The sequence below is a fragment of the Battus philenor genome, unplaced genomic scaffold (assembly GCF_028537555.1).
Source record: "Battus philenor isolate CCGP_79_NKW_IND1 unplaced genomic scaffold, ilBatPhil1.0.hap1 SCAF_23, whole genome shotgun sequence".
Classification (NCBI taxonomy): Eukaryota; Metazoa; Arthropoda; class Insecta; order Lepidoptera; family Papilionidae; genus Battus; species Battus philenor.
The window spans coordinates 11,034,719-11,055,726 of NW_027181686.1; the positions used below are offsets into that span (position 1 = coordinate 11,034,719).

Here is a 21,008-nt window from a genome sequence, read left to right on the forward strand (position 1 = left end):
TTATTCATTTTCCGCGCACAAATTGTTTTAATAATTAAATAAACGTTTTTCCACATCACATGTGCAATTTGAAGAGTAAAAACACTATTTGGGCTGTAAACATTTTTTTGTAATTTTATTTAGCATATTTTTAGTTTGTTGCATGTATATAAAATATATATATATATATATATATATATATATATATATATATATATATATATATATATATATATATATATATATATATATACATTGTTTCTAACAGAGATTGTAGATTGTACCATATATTTCATCCTTGGCTGATATTGAGAAATTATGTATAAGAAAAACAAGATATTAATTATATTATAAAATATGATATATATATAATACACACTAAAATGAAATCAATGTTTTAATATACTGTGTTTTTTTTTTAATATATTTTATGCAACAATTAAAGGTGTTTCTCTGTCACAATTTTGAATTTTTACCATAACATACACATAAACAAAAATATAGCATAATTTCTTCTTAAAGTATCTTAAAACCTACTTTTAAACATGATATCACTTATAATCCTCATCTGCACTGTCATCTGGCTCAGAGAAATCTTCATCAAGTTCAATCTTCCTTCTCTTATTCTCCTGTATGTTTTCCTTGTTCTCTTTATCTTCTAATTTAATCTCTGTTTGTGCGGACCGATGATGGAATACGAATGAGATGCTCTTCGCAAGGTCCCAGCATTGTTTCAGGACTAAATCAGCGAGGTTTTTCTTATCGGCACAGTGGTACCAATTTGATAAATCAGAAGTACAGTCAGAATTCTCCGGAGGTAATGTTATTTGGATGTTATTAACACATCTCCGGCATTTAAATTTGCTGTGAGTGTCTGATAGTGTGTTCTCTTCCAAACGGAACAGATCTTTCAGGTCATCTGATGTGAAATGCCTTAGTGACTCCTCATTTTGATCAACAACAGTGTCACTTAGTGCTTTTTTGTGAGCTTGACGTTGGAATATCTTTTCTTCTATAGTTCCTGTTGCAAGTAATCTATATATGTAGCATGGTTTTTTCTGTCCATCTCTCCATACTCTAGCCATAGCTTGATCGTCATTTGCTGGATTCCAGTCTGGATCAAACATGATCAAACGGTTTGCTCCAATGAGATTTAAGCCACAGCCTCCAGCCTTTGAACTCAACATGAATATCCATTCCTTGGAATCTTTGTCATTGAAACTTTCAACTACTTTAGCTCGTTTCTTTATTGTCATTGAGCCATCAAGTCTGACATATTGGTAGCATCTCTTTCTGCATAACTTCTCAAACAGATCTAGTGTTTGCGTATAATTTGATACTAAGACAATTTTATCATCTGTATTTGTTTTTAAGTTTGCTAAAATGCAGTCTAAGATCATTAATTTTCCTGAGTACTCTGGTTTTACATCTTTAATATCATAATTGTTTGGCAATAAGTCTCTAGCTTTTTCAAAGCCTTCGGACCTTTCAATTATCTTGTCATATACTAAATCTGGATGATTGCATAGTTTTTTCAAAGTAGTGATGCTAGATAGGGCACTAAGTGTGTTCTTCTCACCAGTGCCAGAAAATTTATTTCGTATGGCGTCTGAGTTAATAAAATTCTTGTAGATTTGTGTTTGTAGCGGAGTCATTTTGACACAAATTACTTGTTCAAACTTAACTGGTAAGTATTTTGTTAGTAAGCTGCTAGTTCTACGGATCATACATTTGTTAACAATTGAAGTTAAAGTTTGAAGACATTCCTGTGCTCTTTCTCTTTCTTGAGCTGAAGCTAATGCATCCTGTCCTTTGAGAATAGGATTTTCATATCTCTTTTTAAATTCTTGCGCCGTTCCTAAAATACCTTCATTAACGAAATGTACTAAACTAAAGTATTCAGTTAGATCATTTTGTATGGGAGTCCCTGATATAAGTATTCTCCTTTTAGATTTTAAACCCATTAAAGCTTGATAGGTTTGATTTTCACTATTCTTTAGCCTGTGGCCTTCATCACAAAGGACCAATCCCACTTCAGATGAATGTAAAATGTTTGAGTATATCCTGAATGTTTCATAAGAAATTATCAAAACAGGTGTTGCAACCCGTTTAGATGTGAATGTGTTCATAAATTGCTGAAGTTTCAAGGTTATGTCAGCTTTACTTCCACCATCCATTGGTAGAGCATTTATCCTCTGCCCAAGCCACTTTCCAATCTCATTGTACCAGTTCTTAACCAAACTACTAGGGCAGACTATTATTGCTTTAGTTATGATTGGTTTACAATCAGGACCCTGTCTAAGTAAAGTCCATAGTAAAGTAATACATTGTAATGTTTTACCCAAACCCATTTCATCGGCCATGATGCATCCGTAAGCGTTCTCAATCTGTACACCCGTAACACAATCGTACATGAACTTGACACCATCTCTTTGATGAGGTCTTAGTATATTTCCAAGCACAGGATCGACGACAACAGCAACCCTTATATCATTTACGTTCATTTTCATTTTCTCGTGTTCAGGGATGTACGGTGGACGATACAGTACCAAGGCATTGGGTTCATCTGGATCGTGGAGAGCGCGTCTCACTTGCGTTCTTTTCAATCCTAAACTTTTGCTACAGTACGAGGACACGTAATTGGTGATGGGCACTTTAAAAGGTTTATTTAAAATTTGCTTGATTAGAATCTCATGATCTGAAACAGACAAGGTCTGTGAAAGTGTTTTCTGTGCCAGCGGAATTTTTGTACATTCCCGCTTTTTTCGTTTAGCTGTGTTGAGTAGTGGACTTTTGAACACACTATCGCTAGAACCAATTTGACTCGGTGCATGGCTACGCCGCATTTTCGTTTCCTTATATAATTAACATTATGAATACTTCAAATAATCTTATTTATAATAAACTTTGTTCCATTCTTTATTTTGAATTGACGTTTGACAAGTACAAACAAGTCGTCAAATATAAATGACATTATCATCTCAGTGTTGCCGTTTGTTAATATAGTAATTATGTATATATTAACTGTGCTTGTCATTTTCCTAAAAAATGTAACTTTGGTAAAGAATAATTTCTTGTTATAAAACAAGGCTACAGAAGTTTCTTTAGTAGGATGATACCACTAATGATAATTTATACATCTTTAACTACGTAAACATTTTATTTCTAATATATTATTAAACTTCGTAATCTTGACAAATTTACATCGAACTATAATCTTTTTTGTTTAGTTACAGTGTTATTTTAATGTCATTACAAATTTTCTTAGAAATATTTTTTTGTTCTTAACGACAACTCAATAATATAATTTTCAAATAAATGACATATTGTTTTTTACCAAAAGAAAAACAAATATTAAAAAACATTCTAGACGAAAACGTCATATTTCAAAACTAGTATTGGTTTAATAATGACTATCATTATTTCAAGTTGGTTTTTACAGGAAGCCGTCCAGGTGAAGTGAACGACTTAATTATCGTTCTCATCCAGCATTATTAGATAACTAAATGTATTGAAAATGACTTTATATCCAGATGGGGTAGCTAGACTTGATATATTTACTGTAACGTACGTATAATAGAGCCCAGAGTCCGATGAAGCTGGAAAAGCCAAAACGGCTAACAGCGTGCATCATCATTCGAATTTAGCCAATATCATTATCATTATTTCAACCGAACGATGTCCACTGCTGGAGATAGAACTCTCCCAGAGTTATTTCCCCATTATGCACATTATATGCTCAGTATAATGAATTTATGTACCACCATTGTAGTTAGTAGTAGTCATTATTCCATTTACATCAGAAGTTTTTTTTACTTATTTTTTTCCTTAATCTTTTTTTATCTTTCTTTAATCTGTGCTCCACAAAAATGTTTAATTATCTAATGGATTCAGGCGTTATTTTGCGGAAGTCCATCCTAAGTAAGAAAAGGACTAATAGTCATACAAGAAGTCTATGTATGATTCTGTGTTTGGCACTAATCGGTGTAACATAACTCCTGAAGATGCCCCGTGGAGGGGTGAAATACGTGTTGAGTGATTTGGCGGTGGCAGTTGTGTGATTCGCATTGTTTGCCGCATGCTCATTTATCAGCGGGCTGGCGGGCGGTACTCTTTATTACACGACTACTACTGTATTGGTGGAAGTAGCTATTTATTGGTCCTTTTTTTATTTAAATGTTTAATTGGTAAAAAATATCTTCGGCATTAAATCGCTGTTATATGCTGTATGTAAAAGTGCTTGAAATAAATGCATAAAAATTATTTTTAATTCCTAAAATATGTAGTTGATGCTATTACATTAAATTAAAAAAAAATAGGGAATTTGGGCAGGAGACTGATAATAAAAAAATAATTAAAAATTATATATTATTAATAACCTCTAAAAATAATAATATAATTAGGAATTACAGCTAGAAGTTTACATAATCTGTAAATGTTCTGTTTTTGTGCTGAAGATCATTGAAGTCCATCTCCAAAGTGTCCACATGATAAATCCAATGAAGAGGAATCTCACTATTATATCAACAGTTCGCATTCTAGAATAAAAAAAAACATTGTTTTATAAATTTACATAAATAATTTAAGAAATATATTCGTACTATTTGTATCGGATATTTGAATATTAATATAATTAAATTGTAATTATAATTAGCATATAATAAATAAAAGATAAAGCATTTACATTTTCATGTGGCGTTTCGCTGCTGGAATCGTGTCGTCAGTTTCCTTCAGCATATATACCCGAGCCGCTCGAATGCAGTCTTCGAAGTAGTTTGAAATATTTACGCCTGTAATCAATTTTTGCATGTCAATTGCTATTTTCGTTAGTGAAAATAAGATTTTACATTCAATGCTTGATATAAATTTATTCTAAATTTAAAATTGAATGAGGAATGGTTACAGTCTGTTACAGACTGATTATTGAACGAATTGAATGTTAATATTTTTGTAATTCTTTAGTGGTACCAGATGTAAAAAAGTAATAGGTTTATTACACTTTTTAAAAACCAAACGAGTAAAGATTAAAAAAGTGGAATTAAATTAACTTTATAAAGAAATCTAAATACACTAAATGTCAGATTGATTTTATGACGACATTCAGTATATTGGTATAAAGAGATTCACACACATACCGACAGCGTCGAATTTATAGTCCTCCTTTTCTCTAGCATTAAGGTTCTTTCTCACTCTCTGTCCGGCGTCAGATTTGAAATCCCATTGGTTGTTTGTGTAGTACTCGAATACGTCGAAACCCTTGCTGATGCGGCGGTGAACGCGGAGTAGACTGTATAGATTAAAAATGTGTTTTTTTTTTTCAATTGCCTCTCCTATTAACGAAAATTCGTACGTTCAACATTTTATATTCTGTTTCTTGCGAGGCAGGTTAGTTACACCTGTCAATCCAGTATCCTTTCTAATTATTCCTTTATGTTATTAATATCTTATTTTTTGCCCTTAATGTGATATTTGCATAAACTCAAACTGTTCTGTGGTAAACCAAAAAGTCATTTATCGGTCCAAATGTTGCTAGTTTTATTTAAAAAAATCAACTATTGAGTTAGTTCAATATGTAATTTTTTTAATGTCAAAGTATCAAGACATGGAAGACGATACAAATTAAAATATGTCATTTATATACGTCAATACAAGAAGTGAGGTTTCTGAATTTGATCTCGACTGTTCGGTTATTTACATTGTAAAAGTTAAACTACGTTTTTTATGAGACTCTCACTGTTTCTCAAATGGCATTTGCATATTTCGCGGGTGTGAGGTATTTTTTTAATAACAGACTTGTTAAAAGTAATAAGGCAATACGGGTATGAGGTAACAGGACGCAGAGTGCAACTAACCCAAGATATCCTATAAATTAGCGAAATTAGAAAACTCTCCGGGGAGCCCAAGCTCGGGTCGCTCAATACCACTATTTTACTGGATGGAGGCCGCCGAGCTCTTAGATAGATTATGTGGGCGTTCCATGGAATGACTAAGTCTAAGGGCCCCCACGTGGGGAACACAGCTTGGGCAGTCGGTCTTCGATTAGCATTTTGACTCAAGAGCCTCTATGGGGGCCGAACTTCTACTTGGTTAGTTAATATTACTTGGGTAATGTTACTACCACTTCGAAAAGCGTTAGCGCTGAGGGAACAATGAAGGAAGGAAGCTGAAGCAACGTTTCTACCTAGTATGATCAGAGGTTGGCGCCCCTTGGGATATATGATCGAGTTTGCTTCCGATGAGATCAGTTGGTTATCGAATGGCGATAATAACATCACATCGTCTGGAAACACGAGCAGGTGTATCGCTCTCAGGACGGGTTTAAAGAACTAGTCGAAAAAAATTAACTTACACAGGTTCGTATCTCAATATGATTAGTAGCGTGTCAACTAAAACAGCCGGTATCCAGTGAAACAAGATGGCGCAGATGTTGTGCGACAAACGCGAGTGTTTCATGGAGCCACCCGGGTACCTGCAGATTAAATTATATCATGTTTAAATTTTATTTTAATAAATTAAAATGTTCTCTCACACTGAGCATGTGACTTGTAACATCACATAATTACTTCTTCCCTCTCTCCTTCTTTTGGCTACTTGTGGATCCTGACCGAGACATTCTCGCTTTTCGCGATTTTGACTGTCAATCTTCGGGGAGGTAAAGTGTCTCATTACCATCAGGATAATATATTATCATCATCATTAATTTAGCTGTAGGATGTCAATTGCTGAACATTGGCCGCTATATCTCCGATACTACGACTGAAAGCGGCCGCCCATACATCAATATATAATTATACAAAATGTTTTGATTGCTATTTTCACTTTGACAAAAAAGAGTCCTTATTGCAATAATTTTAAGTAATAAAATTTAAAAGCATTAATAATTAAAGATGTTAGTGTCAGAGAGGGTGTCTATAGTCCAGTAGAAAAGATATATAGTTTATAGCAGTTTATATTCTTAATATTAAAATAAATCTGAGTGTGAATATGTGACATCCCAAACTCCATTTTAAGAGTAGGTTTGTCTCCCAACAGTGGGATCTTATGGGCTGATAAACATAAAGTAACAAATAGGAGATACGTTACCATACAACACCATTTAGCGGCACTCTGTTGAGTATTATCTCCCTGCCGGTTTCGATCAGCTCTGTCCACGTGATCTTTACTTCAGCCGAGCTCGTGAAATTGTATATCGTAGTTTCTTTGTCACTTTAATTAAAAACAAATTTATATGAATTTTTTATTTAACATGTATTATATTTATGCTAAGTTTATTTTTAATCTGTGTAATTCTACGGCCACATGATGTCCAGAAAAGAAACAATGTTTCGAATAGCCTAACGCAAAAGAGGACAAAATATATACAGTACCCAGTAATAAATATGCACATCGATCTTTGGAAAGAAACAATCGGCTAATTTCGGCTTTGTAGACCACTATCTCAGTTCCACACTACCTATGTGTCGTTTTGTCAGTCGTATTTCGTGCGACAGAGATAAAGTTCTACGAAGAAGAAGTATATTTTATTTATTTGGGAACTAGGTATTTTTTATTATTAAAATAATATCTGTGACATTTGAGCGACAGACAAACAAATAATTTGTGACTATATTTTTGTGTTGATTAAGTGAGAAAATAATTAATAACAATTACCCGCGTTTTATGTAATTCCATGCGGCCATCATGATTCCGTTGATAAAGACGTCGACAGGCAAATAATCTGCATAACTGTTACTGCGGCAGTACATAGAACGTATGACACCTTTGCCAGCACCTAAATAAATAGAACAATTTTTAATTGAAAAGAATCCTATAATACATGTAGATACATTAAATTTTTTAATAATCTGTATTTACGCACCAATAAGCAGCCCAGTGGGTCCGTTTAGATTATCTGTCCAACCTGGCAGAGGCTCACGCCAGATAGGTATCACTGTAGATAAAATATTTAAGTTTAGAGAAAATTGAAAAAAAAAGAATATTCTAAAAACCATTTAATTAGAGATCCGAGTTTTAAATGTTTGATAATTTGTGTGTCACCTCTCTATAATCAATTATCTATAATAATAATTTATTTGGATATTTACCATGATTCCTTGTACATTTATTGTTTTACAATAATCGAATAAAAAGTTTTATAACATATTCATGACGTTTAACATTTTATTTAAATAAATAATTATATATAGGATAAATACCTACTATGATTGAAGGATGATAAATACCTACTTTTTAATTATATTGTATATAATTTTGTAATAAATTCTTAACAAACAAAAAAAAATAAAAGTACGTAAAAATTATAAAATACATTACCGATGGAAGGTCTGAGAATGATCACAGGAATCTGTCCCATAGCTTCGACGGCCAATGCCTCTGATAATGCTTTGGTGAATGCATACGAATTAGGCAGATCGTTTAATAATCTGTGGCACAAAAAAAATGATAATCACGCTTGACGTAACAGTGACAGTAAAAAGCGCGGCAAAATGGCGCAAAGTGAAGGGGCACTTGGACTTTGTTTTTAAGCGGCTTACAACTTATAATTAGTGTTTTGTTAAATCATAATGTCACTTAACGCAACGAAATTTAAAATTTTATAGGTAGTGAGCGAAATCGTGCGTTAACAAACATATTTGTTTATCTGTGGATTGATTGTAACATGCAAATAATTAAAAAAAAATAATCCTAATTTCTTTTAAAAGACATTGTAATACATACAGGACCTGAATGAGAATATATATCTGTATGGCACCTAAATATAAGTACTAAAAGTATGTCTAAAATCACTATCCTCGTGTCAGCAGATACTTTCACCGTAACGTAAAGGTTTTCCGGAAAATCGCTAAAAATTACTAGCATCAAGCCACCTTCCGTAACCCAGTTCTCAACCCCAACGTCCGTTGCAAGAGCGATTAGCTTTGCGGGTTATTAAATTTGATTTCCAAGGAGACCCGCCACAAACTAATTTTGCAATAAAAAGGTTTTTTTTGTAGTAGTAGTTTAAAGGAGAATACTTCTGAACGAATCGAATTGAGCTAAAACCATCCTAAACCATATAACCTCAAAAATATTAATAAAATTATGTCAAGTTTTTGTAACAATCATTAAATATCCGTACTTAGGAGTGATGCTCTCGAAGGTGTCGTGGTCGAACAGCTCTGCTGCAGCGAGGATTTTGTGAGGATCAGCTGGTGGGTCGTAGGGTTTCTCTTCGAGAAGTTTCTCATGGAGATGACAGTATGCTGTCGATATATGCACGAACAACTGACGAACAATTGTCAAGTTAGTATATATCATTAAACATTAAACTATCCCTTGCCTGACATAGAAGGCAAATAATGTATTGTAAATAAGGAGTCCTGACGGTTGCTTCGCAGTACATATTCAATAATATATAAAGTTCAGTAGTCATTATGGTGAAATACACAATAAGAATGTACTCTTAAATTACATCTTAAGAAAGTTATATCCTTTGTTGCCTCGCGTGTGTATATAATAAAGTTTTACAAGATATAATCACATCTTTTCCTTTTCTTAGTTTAAAATCTAAAATTAAAAGTATATTGATAAATAAATCTTATTATAGCGTTCAAGAGTTTTTAGTCGATCGAAATGTGTGGAACTTTGTTGATTTATTTATTTGTTTGATATTATAATATATATACACTGTTCTCTTTTTAATGTTAAAAATAAAAAACGATTCAAAAATGCGTTTTAATGCCTTTTCCCAAATATTTTGAATATTAAAGGACGCCCGATCGCAGATCGCGGGCGTTAAGACGCGGACGTAAGAGGGGGCTTTTTTTGGCTCGCTGCCAACATTAACTAATTTAAAGTCACAACTCTGAAAACAATTATTATTTTTCTAAAAATAAAACATCGCTTCTATTCGTTCAGAAACAGGCATATTCACATTTTTTATGACGTTACATTCGCGTCAAGATTTCCAATCATAAAGACACATGATTTCAAATTATTGTGTCAATTTTGAGAAATGTGTTTTAATAGTATATAGTAAATAGTATTTTTTACCTTTAACTTTTTGCATTCTTTTGCCAAGTTGAGAATTAATTTTGTACCGCGAACATTTAGAAGTATTGCCTTCTTTAATGCTTCGTCGAATCTGCAAAAGAATTATTTTTTTAAGACTTCAGTGGGTAAGTTTTAACAGTCTAAAGTACACTAGTTTATTATACTATTTATAAATGATGACTTATTATATAAATTCCCTAAATAAATATAATAGTTAATTGTTTTTCCTTAGGTTTTTATTTATTTATAGTTTTTTGTTATTATTTTATTATGGACAGTTAACATGTTTATTTATTTATATGTTCAGATATGTTTATAGTTGTTACAATATTAATACAGGGCGGGGTAAAAGGCGTGCGTAATTCAAAATCACATTACTACATAGCAATTTTAGGTAACTTTTTAATTCTACAACACCATCATCTTGAAGATTACTACAAGATCTGGTTCCAATAAGATGGCGTGACATTTCATTTATTCAATTTATCTTTGGTAGTTGTAATAATGAATTATTTCGTGAAAAACTGATATCGGGGTCGACATTTCATGGCTTTTCCGGAGCTAACATCTCGCCCCACTGAATTTTTTTCTCTGAAAATACTACAAGAACCGATGAGGTTTCACTGATTTGCGGTCTATATTCGAGGAATGTTTATGTTTAAGTGGCACACACGTTTTAAGAAATATATATACAATGCGTTTACTATATTTTAAATACTAGGGAGAAAGGAAAGTAATGTCGTTTCTGTCGACATATTTTACAGAAAAACCGATTGACGTTTACCGCTCCGGCATTGAAATTTCGTATACTAGACGGCGTAAGGTTGTTGATAACTATGGTGGATATATTGGTGATCATAAATAAAAACTTGTTAAAAATGTAGTCGTGTGAATTCAACTTAATATAGCGACATTACTTTTCCATCTCCCTGATATAATTTTTCTATCGTTGTAGTTTTTTTTCTAATTGTTTTTCAAATTAGCTTGATGTTCTGTCTAAAAAATATACACTGGCCTTAATATAACTTGCATGTTCTAAATATGAAAGTTTTTTAATATTAATTGTCACCTGCATGACGGTTTTTAAATCTGGTTTTGGACGGCATTAGAGTTTTGCCTAATGTTGACATTCCGGTACGTTTTGTAACGAAAAATGGCAATGACCGCTATGAAAATTGCGACAGAACATTCTAGAAATTAAAGATATTTTAGATATTTGTCTTAATGAATTTAATTAATATTGGCAGCATTATATTTTATAACAACATAGCTTTTTTAAATGGCGCAGATAAAAGCGTCAGAACGTCGTTTTCACAAGACAAATATTTTGTTACTAATATATTGGGGAACCGGAAAGTAATGTCGTTTCTGTCGACATATTTTACAGAAAAACCGATTTTACCGCTCCGGCGTTGAAAACTTGTATACTAGATAGCAAAAGGTTGTTGATAGCGAAGGTAATATTGAAAGGCGCATGCGCATTTATCAGCGGGCTGGCGGGCGGTGCACATTTTGTTGCACAACTATCACTGCAGATGTGGAAGTGGCTAAATATTGGTCCTTTTCTTATTATAGTTTTTTATATTGTTAATAAATATTTTTTCCGGCCCGCCAAAAAATTCTCAAATTGAATAATAAGGTTCCTCACCCGTGGTCTAGTGGGTTCTCATTCTATTATTGGAGGTTGCGTTTATACAAACCTGATGGTAGCTGCGGCGTGGACGACGATATCCACGTTGTCTATAATATACTGGCGGCTGTCGTTGGACATAGCTAAATCCGCTTCGCTCACGTCTCCATCGATAACACGCACTTTGCTTAACAGCTGGTCGACGCCGCCTCGCAACGCTGACACTTTTGCGAACAGCTGGAAGTATTTTAATTAACCTGTGTGTTATACAACACATAACTATGTACATAACTGAACTAATACATCAGTGCCTCAAAATTGATGTTAATATTTAATTACGTTTAAAAATACATTCATCTCAATGTTTTATATAGCGATTATTAACTTATATTGTACAGGAGGTAATGGTCAAGTTTGAGACAAAAGAATTTTAAAAATATTACAAATTCCCAAACATCAGCCGAACCATTTACAATTGTTGAACATACAGTACCCGGTGATTAATATTGCACATCGACCTTTGGAAAGAGACAACCGGCTAATTTCGGCTTCGTAGAGCGTTATCTCTGTCGCACGAAATACAACGACTGACAAAACGTTACATAGGTAGTGTGGGACAGAGATAGTGCTCTACGAAGCCGAAATTAGCCGGTTGTCTCTTTCCAAAGGTCGATGTGCAATATTTATTGCCGGGTGCTGTACATGTGTGTACCCTATTTTCATTTGAAATTAGAACTTAATAGTTATTACAAGGCACTTATACGATTTCCTTCAAAATATAAAAAAAACACTTAATTATCGTAATTTAATTAAATATAAATATTAACTAATAAATGCATCGTATGGACAGAAAGTTATATTAAAACAAATTTTAAAAAAACACCGAAAAATGCGGTAATTTTCGTATTTGCATAAAAAGCGGGGAATACCTTTAACATACTAAGTTAGTTTTGTTCGTATTCAAACTATTATAGTCAATAAAATAATTTGTAAAATTTATGTATTTTCAAATCTAAAATATTTCTTTACATTCGTGGAGTATTTTAGTTATAGGCAAATTGAATATTATCTGTAGCAATCTATATATTGCCATGTAGGTAAATAAAAATAGATGTTGCCATAATATTGTAATCTTTTTATTTACCGGACCGCTGAAGATTTGCTGCAATCTCTCCTTTGGACAAATTCCTTTTTTTTTACGTACGAGTAGAACAATTTCGCGGATGTCAGGACATTTTCTGTAACAAAAAATCAATAAGCAATGGTTATATTTTTTTATATATTCACTATTTATTGTATATAAAAACAGATTCGGCATAAAAGTACACGGATGCGATAGTTATTGGGTCATGGTCTGTCAAAGACAAAAGTCTGGACCTCTCGTTCATAATAAGCTATAGGTTGGGTGTTTCCGGATCCATCTCGGCTTAAAGATGTCTTACACTAGGAACATGTAGACACGGTGTCGCAGACAGGGGCAGTTTAACCTATAGTGCAGGATGTGCAATGCACACGGGCGCCATGGCGCTCCCTGCAACTAAGAGCATCGTCTTGGACCATCATGGTCGTAACTAATACTATACTGTAAGCTATACATACTTATAAAATAGCTTAAAAAACTTTCTTGTTACGACGGCAAAGTTAATAGTTATAGCTGCGGGGAGGGGGGGTTAGGCCCAGGGGGCGCCAGGGTTTCATTATACACAGGCGCTACACGAGCTACAGCCGCCTTTGGTCGCAGACGAACTGCTTATTCTTCGCGTTAGTCGGCCATTCCGTTCTCATTGTAGAACGCAATGACCAATGCCCCGGGTTTTTACTTTGCTAATTCTGTCCGATTTCTTCTTTTATAAGATAAAGATGTGGCGCGATTATTCTTAAATAACAAAAGTTCTGTTTATATAATAAAAAGTTTTTTTTTTAATTTGTAAAAAGTCATTACATCCAGTCAAATTCATTTTATGAAACATGTAATTGATTTAATATGTTATTTATATATTTCCCATCATCATCATCATTTTACCCATAGCTTGAAAGCGGCCTGCATCCAGGCTCTTTCAACAACTGTAACAAGGTGGTCTGTCCTCCTTGCCCGTCCTTGGTTTTCACTCCAGAACCTCGAGGCTCCAGCGATCATCTGTTATACACGCCACACTGCTACTTGCTAATCCGCATAATAATATGTAGGAGTAAAATATAATTTCGAAGTGTTGTAACAGCTCTTTACATGTTATACACGATGATTTAAAAATTACAAAAATAATTTTAAAACGAAAAAAAAAAATTATACATATGATTAATGTTATTTAATCTATGTTTTGGTTAAAAAAAATCATGATAACGCTTAAGTTGGTGAGCATTGTGTTTGGCCAATGTATATGTATATGTAAAGTTCTAGCGTATTGCAAATTCGTATTTGCTTGAGATACTAAAATGAAACAAAGTAACTGGCCTCCTTTCTAAAGATGGTATTTAAATCAATTTCGATAGACTTTGTTGCATATTACAAAATTTTAAGTCGTTAATTTGTATACAGGTCTCTATATTAGATACAATCTATACCATGGTTGCACAGACTTATTAAGACTAGGGGCCAATCGGGCAAATCATGAACTGATGGCGGGCCGGCCGCCAGAAGTATAGGTAATTAATTTTTTTTGGTTTTTGCTGTCGGCGGGCCACCAGTATTCGACAGGCGGGCTGTGGTCTGTGCATCCATGATCTATAGTATGTTACTTTACGTTACAGAAGATTGTTAGTAAATATGGGCCATGCTCGGAACTTCGATGCGAGAATAAATCATAAATAAGGACATCCGCAGACGAAACAGTCACGTTCAGCTCGAAGAATTGTTCATTTGAAGTGGAAATGTGTGGGATACGTCGCTCGTGTATCCGATGTTCGTCGAGGCCGTTGATAGACCCAACTGAATGGACCGTCGACATGATCATAGTTGCGTGGAGTCGTTGTATACTGACGTCGCAAGACAGGTTATTTAATGGCCTCTCCTGTTATATTTAATGCATCAGCTTAAACATTTACCACAGATAATTAAGAAAATGTATTAATGTAGTAAATAATAACTTCAATTACCAAATTTTTAAATAAATAATACATTGTTAGTAAAATATTTAATAATGACTCATGTGATTTATTTTATATAATTTTATAATTTTTATTATTTTATATTTGGCTTTTTAACTTATAGAAATAATTAAACAATAATAAAATAAATCTATATCTTTTAAAACATGTACTTATTTTAATTTGCTTGCAAACAGTAAGATAACCCTAATTATTTCGTAAAAAAATTATTAGCAAAAGTTTATTTTTTAATATTTGGCACATTTAGGTGTGATCTATGCCCAAATTTGATCTAAGCGACGCAACGTGAGACCGACTCCAATTTCCAAGGGCGTTTTGTATACATACACTGACCTTGGAAATGCCCATGCAATACAGTCACGCGATGTGATATTAAGAAACATTACCTACTTTATCTCGATTGCCGGCTATAGCGCTGCTTTCTCAGAATTTTTATTGCTCATTATGTACACAGATAAGATAGTTTCAATGTTCTGACATAACTTTATAATTAATGATTTGTAATGATTTTTATTGGCTATAATTGATTCAAAATACATAGTTCGTGTGTTGTTTGATTATTATTAAGAGAGCCGTTTAAGATTGTTTTTTGTTTTATTTATTTATTAACGCATATATATAAGCCAGCATAATGAAACTTGATGTTAATTTGTACCTTGTCTAGCCATAAGTTTTGTTACAAAGAAAATATCCGATAATTTAAAAAAATATATATTTTAAAGTTTTATATGTGATTATGTAGAGTGAAAAATATATGTTAACGTACTAAACTATTTATTCAAATTGTCCACCCTTAGCTTTAATACACGCTTCTGAACGGTCAGGCCATTCGTCGATGGATTCACGAACGGTTTCCATTGGAAACTTGGTCACTGCTGCCTTCAAAGATTTCTTGAGCGACTCAATATTTGGGTGACGATAACAACAGGACATGTTCTCTATCACAGACCACAATTTATAGTCCAAAGTGTTTGAGTTCGAATTAGCCGAAGGACAATCATCAGCCTTTATGAAGTCACAGTTTGCTTAAGCCAACACTAAATGGAAATTACTGTAAATATATTGTCACAATAATATTGTACAAATAGAAATGGACACGAGTTGCATGTTAATTTGTTAAACACTCACAACAGCACACTAGTAATGTGTGATATTTCCGAAGAACCTATTCAGCAATTTCGCGTAATGCTCAAACAAATATGTGAACAAATGATTGCTTTTGTCGCAACGTTTTCCAACAACATGTCGCAATGAATTTGAACTTACATAAATTATATATTAGTCCTGTTTCCATCGCTCACCGCCTTGCAAATTAGTAATGTAACTAAAATAACGTATTAAGACATACAGACGTTTACATATCAGACGTTGTCTTGTTTTAGCTATGAATTAACATTTCGAATCTTAATAAATAAAAAGTTATTTTAAAAAGTTTAGTAATTTTGTTGGTTATATTTCCTGGTACGTAAATAAGTTTTCTTTGTAACAAGATACCAGGCGGCTAAAAATAGGTTATATGATAAACATAGATTGCAAACATCGATACCACAAACACTGCTTTTGCGACTTATTTATGTAGGATATTGTCAACCGCACTGCCAATTATAACCTTTTAGTATAACAACTTTATACAAAGTATTAAGAATAAATCGCTCTCTTCTAAGTTATGGCGTGACCAAGGGAAAAGAGTTATTCATTTACATATAAGTAAATTTGATTTTTACAGATTCACTCTATTCATTCAATCTACTTATTCATAGCATCGTCTTTCTTTCGCTCCACAAGGTGTTAGTATATTAAAATTTGTGCGTGAAAAAGATCATTTAAAATTTGTTTAGATAGGGAGAGAAGTTTGGTCGGTGAAGGATGGAGGCCTTCCTAAACATGGTACGTGGGTCATCAGCCCCGAGAACTGTACCCGGCACCTCCTATAATGCCAGAGACTCGACTGGCCGCTAGGAGAATCTATGGAATATTGAGAAATACGCTCATGCTGCTTCAGAAATCCTTGCTCGATTCGTGGTGAGATATGATTATTTTTGTTCATATTGACGTTTGATATTCAAGATTTTAATACTACATACAATGTAAAGCGCACGTATATGTTACTTAAATACAAGAAATTTGATGGAGGTGTGATTAAAACGTATACATTTATATGTGTACAAATATTATTTACAATTTAAATACATCGTTATATAAATAATTTAAATTTCGACCCGGAAGCAATGATAGCGCTTCATCGCTGACAGAATTCGAATACAAATCGAAGTTTGAATTGAAATTTTAGCGCGTAACAATAATTTAGTACTAAACAATATTGTTGGCCAGCAACAACACGAAGTATTTATATGTATGTGTTCACAATATATATAAATACTTTTTATGTATGTATGCTTTAGTTATTATACCTAAAGTTGGACTATTCTTCTTTACAATTACTTAAATTGATTTTAAAAGATTTGGAAACATTTATATAAACAGATAATTATAAAAAAATTCTCTTATGATGTTCAAATATTGGGGGACCGAGGAGTAATGTCGCTTGACACGACTACATTTGTAGCTGGTTTTTATATCTAATTGATAATATATTACCTTCGTTATTAACAACCTTTTGCCATATACATATAAAAAGTTTTAATGCCGGAGCGGTAACATATCAATCGGTTTCGTGGTAAAATATGACGACAGAAACGACATATCTTTCCGATCCCCCTAATATTAGAATTGTGTGATTGAAATTAGCTTTGTTTATGAAATATTGTTGACCAGTGGAATGCTGTCAAATTACGTGATAGGTTTTGGGTGCTTTTGGAGTCCTGGAATAGTGACATAAGAAGGTTGTACCTAAACATCTGCATAATTTTTGTTTCACCTATCTCTAATGTTAGCTTTTACAGAGAAGTTTTAAAATCAATTAATAGATTATTTAAATACCTCAAGAGTTTTTCAACCAGGACCTTCCCCATGAAGCCGGTTCCTCCGGTAATGAACACCGTCTGATCGGAAAACGTCTCCGCGATGCGATCGGGTAATTCAGATTCCATTTCCACTTTATCTGACGCCATCTTGTAACTGCAAATAACGATGAAAATATATGAATCAACATAATAGATACATTAGTTATTTGAAATATCTCTCCAAGGTATTACAGCCTCCTTGTATTATGACTTATATTTTAAAAGATCTGCTAAAACAACGAAAGAGTTGTAATAGACTTTGTGCTGCCATAAATTGTTGGCCTGTCACCAATAATTTTTATTTTATTGTTATAAAAAAATGGAAGATATTTACGATCACATTAATTATCGATTAAATGCAAAATTATTTAATAAATTTTGCCATCTATAAACACTGAAATAGACGCTCAGCGCTCCGAATCGCAAATGCGTCGACGCATTTAAGATGTCGTGTTCGCGGGTGTTATCACGCATCTATTAGACAACGCACAGGACTAACAAATCCATGCTCACAAGATGATGGATAAGAAACCTGGGCTCTTTGCCCACGGAAGATCTTCAAGTTCGAAAACCTGGCGATGATCTCCAAAAACACTGTCGCCAGCAGAGTCTTTTTTATAACCCACGTTATTAAGGACCTTTCATTCCCCCATCCTATTTTTGGGACAAGGATATATTTAACAATGATTTTTTTTACAAACTTTACTATTTTCATCTTTCATATTTTCTATCGTTTTCACATCATTCATTTACATAACATTCACGCATCGCCCACCTAGCCTTCGCCGAGTTTCTTGAAATTATAATTATTTACATTTCCAAAGGACTATATTTATCTTTCTTTTTTTCATTTTTTCTATTCTATGTTATTTTATACAATATTATCATAACTTTTTAATTCTCTGTATAATAATTTCTTCTCAAAATTTTAAGTAGCACAATATATTATAATGTCTCCTTACACGGTTTAGTTACGCTTTATTACATCAGTTATAACAAAACCGTAAGAAAGTGTTCCAAAAAGGAAACGAACGATCTTGCCCATTTCCCAGAGCAGTCTTCGGTAAGAAACCAAGGGGACGTAGTCTTATGGTCTGACCAAATCCACACCGTTCCCAACATAAATGTTTCTGAGGTCATACAGGTGATACGATCGAAATAAATGGAGGGTAGAAATATATAGAAATACATAGAAATAAATAGAATATCGTGAGAGATAAGATCACTTCATGATTGAGGTCACGTATCTCACCGCGAAATGATGCAAGGAGAAAAATATTGACAAGTGACATCAACACAATACATTTTTGTTGCGCCATTTCTGTAAAATGCGTAGTAATGCACATTTGACATAAAGAACTGTCAAACACGCATAATTTTTTTTTAAATTTTTTCAGATTATAGCGTGATAAAGAAAAAGAGGAATTAATTTAAAAACATACGGATTCTATAATAGCTGCCTAGAAATTTTTTTTTATTATTTTATTATAACTAATAATACTTCTCGCCTTGTGATTGGCTAACGGTTTTTGTTGGTTGAATATTGTTTATGATTTTAAGAATCTGTATAAATATATGCCAAGTTTGATTAATATACATTTTTATCTTTTTTATTATTAGGATCTATGTTCCATAGACATTAGCGTCTGCCTTCGTTTTAAATTTACGATTTTTTTGCTCACTTTTCTGTATGTTACAGTGTTTAAATATAAAAACAAGTTTCTTAATCTATTTTAACGACGCTCTAACGACCACTCCCTCCTGGTCCTACTCCATACTGCCATCCTCAGGTTGTTCGCCAGTATCTTTGCAGCGGTAACTGTTGTATTTTTAGCACAAATATCTGTTTCCGTGAACTCAATTTCGATGAAGTTGCACAAAGCCTAAACATTATCAGCGTAACATCACCCATATAATATCGTCAGTATACACGCTTCTACTTTGATTTGCGTGTTATCATTATCTCTAAGATCGGCCGGCTCTAGGAAGGATACCACAAATAAAAGAAAAAAATGTGTACCGTATAAGGTGCCTGTTCATCGTATTAGGAGTTGTCAATATCACCAAATATTATAGGATTTATAAACAAACTACATCATAACTTTCTTTTGCGCTTAAATAACTTAGTAAGTTTTTTATTTTTTTTGCATGTAAGTATGGATTGCTTGTACTAATTTTAATATATATAAGAAGATTGGAAATAGATATAAAAACTTTAAATACATGAATGTATATCTCATTTGCTGACAATTAATGTAGAGTACACTCTATCTAAAAATGAAGAATTTTAGAAATTCGAATTAAAAAATATTAAAATTTATTTTTGTTTGCTATCTGTATCTGTAGACTTTGTACTACCAGAAGTAATTTAATAACCATTAGTAATTTAATTGTCTTGTCGCATTCCAATATAAAAACAAATTAACATTTATTTCAAAGTGATCAGTTTATACTGAGTTATTGTAAATAGATGTAAATCGTTTGAAGTTTTTTTGTTGGCAAATGAATAATACATTGACCATTGGAAAGCTTGTATACCTATATGTAATGACCCGGTATTTATCTACACGAGAAAAAACAGATATATTGTTGGACAGATTAACACGCAGACAATAAATGAAATGTAATTAACACGTGTATTGTCAATTTTCATTTCTTAATAAAATCGATAACATTTACAGTATTGTTCTAAATGTTTCGATAGGTGATCGCACATTTTGTAACTAGTGGTGCGGAAGTAATGTCATAATGTGAAGATGTCTTAATTTTTACAAATGACGCCAAATGTCACTGAACTTTAACATCTATAACGTAGATATTCAAATATAATTCATTGCTTCTTGAATTATTTCTCTATATATAGCCATTTGTAAAAAAAATAAACTACGTTCAAATTATGATATTACTTTTGCGCCACCAGTTCTATGACAATTTGTATCGGACACTTTTGTTGTGTTCGGTGATAACGTTGAAGAGTTTTTTTTATCAAATCAGGAAGAAAGAGATCCTTAGACAGACTATAGTAAACAACATAGCCTAAAGAATTGGCAAATTATAGTTGTAGTCCGTAGAACAGAAGGTTTCTGAGGCCTTATGGTGTTGGACTGGAGACCACGATGCATGCACAGCGTAGATCGTCCAATAGTATGTTGGACAGACAACCTTGTTAAGGTTGTGGGGTTGGAAACGAAAGAGGCGTACCGGGGGACAGTAATATCCTATAGGCCAAATTATGACGTTTAAAGACTTTTAAATGGTCTGTAACCAAAGAAATGTTTTTAAATGTGTTTATTCCCTCT

General features: G+C 33.0%; 2 protein-coding genes across 2 annotated transcripts; both read right to left on the minus strand.

The window, feature by feature from the left end:
* Positions 1-418: 418 nt before the first annotated feature.
* okr (DNA repair and recombination protein RAD54-like okr) lies at positions 419-2,917 on the minus strand. Its single transcript, XM_068767834.1, has one exon. The coding sequence runs from the start codon at positions 2,823-2,825 to the stop codon at positions 531-533; it is 2,295 nt and encodes a 764-aa protein (XP_068623935.1). The 5' UTR covers positions 2,826-2,917; the 3' UTR covers positions 419-530.
* Positions 2,918-4,396: 1,479 nt separating this feature from the next.
* On the minus strand, positions 4,397-19,037 carry LOC137924080 (fatty acyl-CoA reductase 1-like). Its single transcript, XM_068767400.1, has 14 exons — positions 18,962-19,037; positions 17,687-17,824; positions 12,786-12,879; positions 11,712-11,878; positions 10,012-10,102; positions 9,098-9,243; positions 8,293-8,402; positions 7,838-7,909; positions 7,630-7,750; positions 7,063-7,185; positions 6,329-6,448; positions 5,115-5,266; positions 4,664-4,769; positions 4,397-4,517 (listed from the first exon to the last, which is right to left on the minus strand). The coding sequence occupies exons 1-14, from the start codon at positions 19,012-19,014 to the stop codon at positions 4,400-4,402; spliced, it is 1,611 nt and encodes a 536-aa protein (XP_068623501.1). The 5' UTR covers positions 19,015-19,037; the 3' UTR covers positions 4,397-4,399.
* Positions 19,038-21,008: the final 1,971 nt, after the last annotated feature.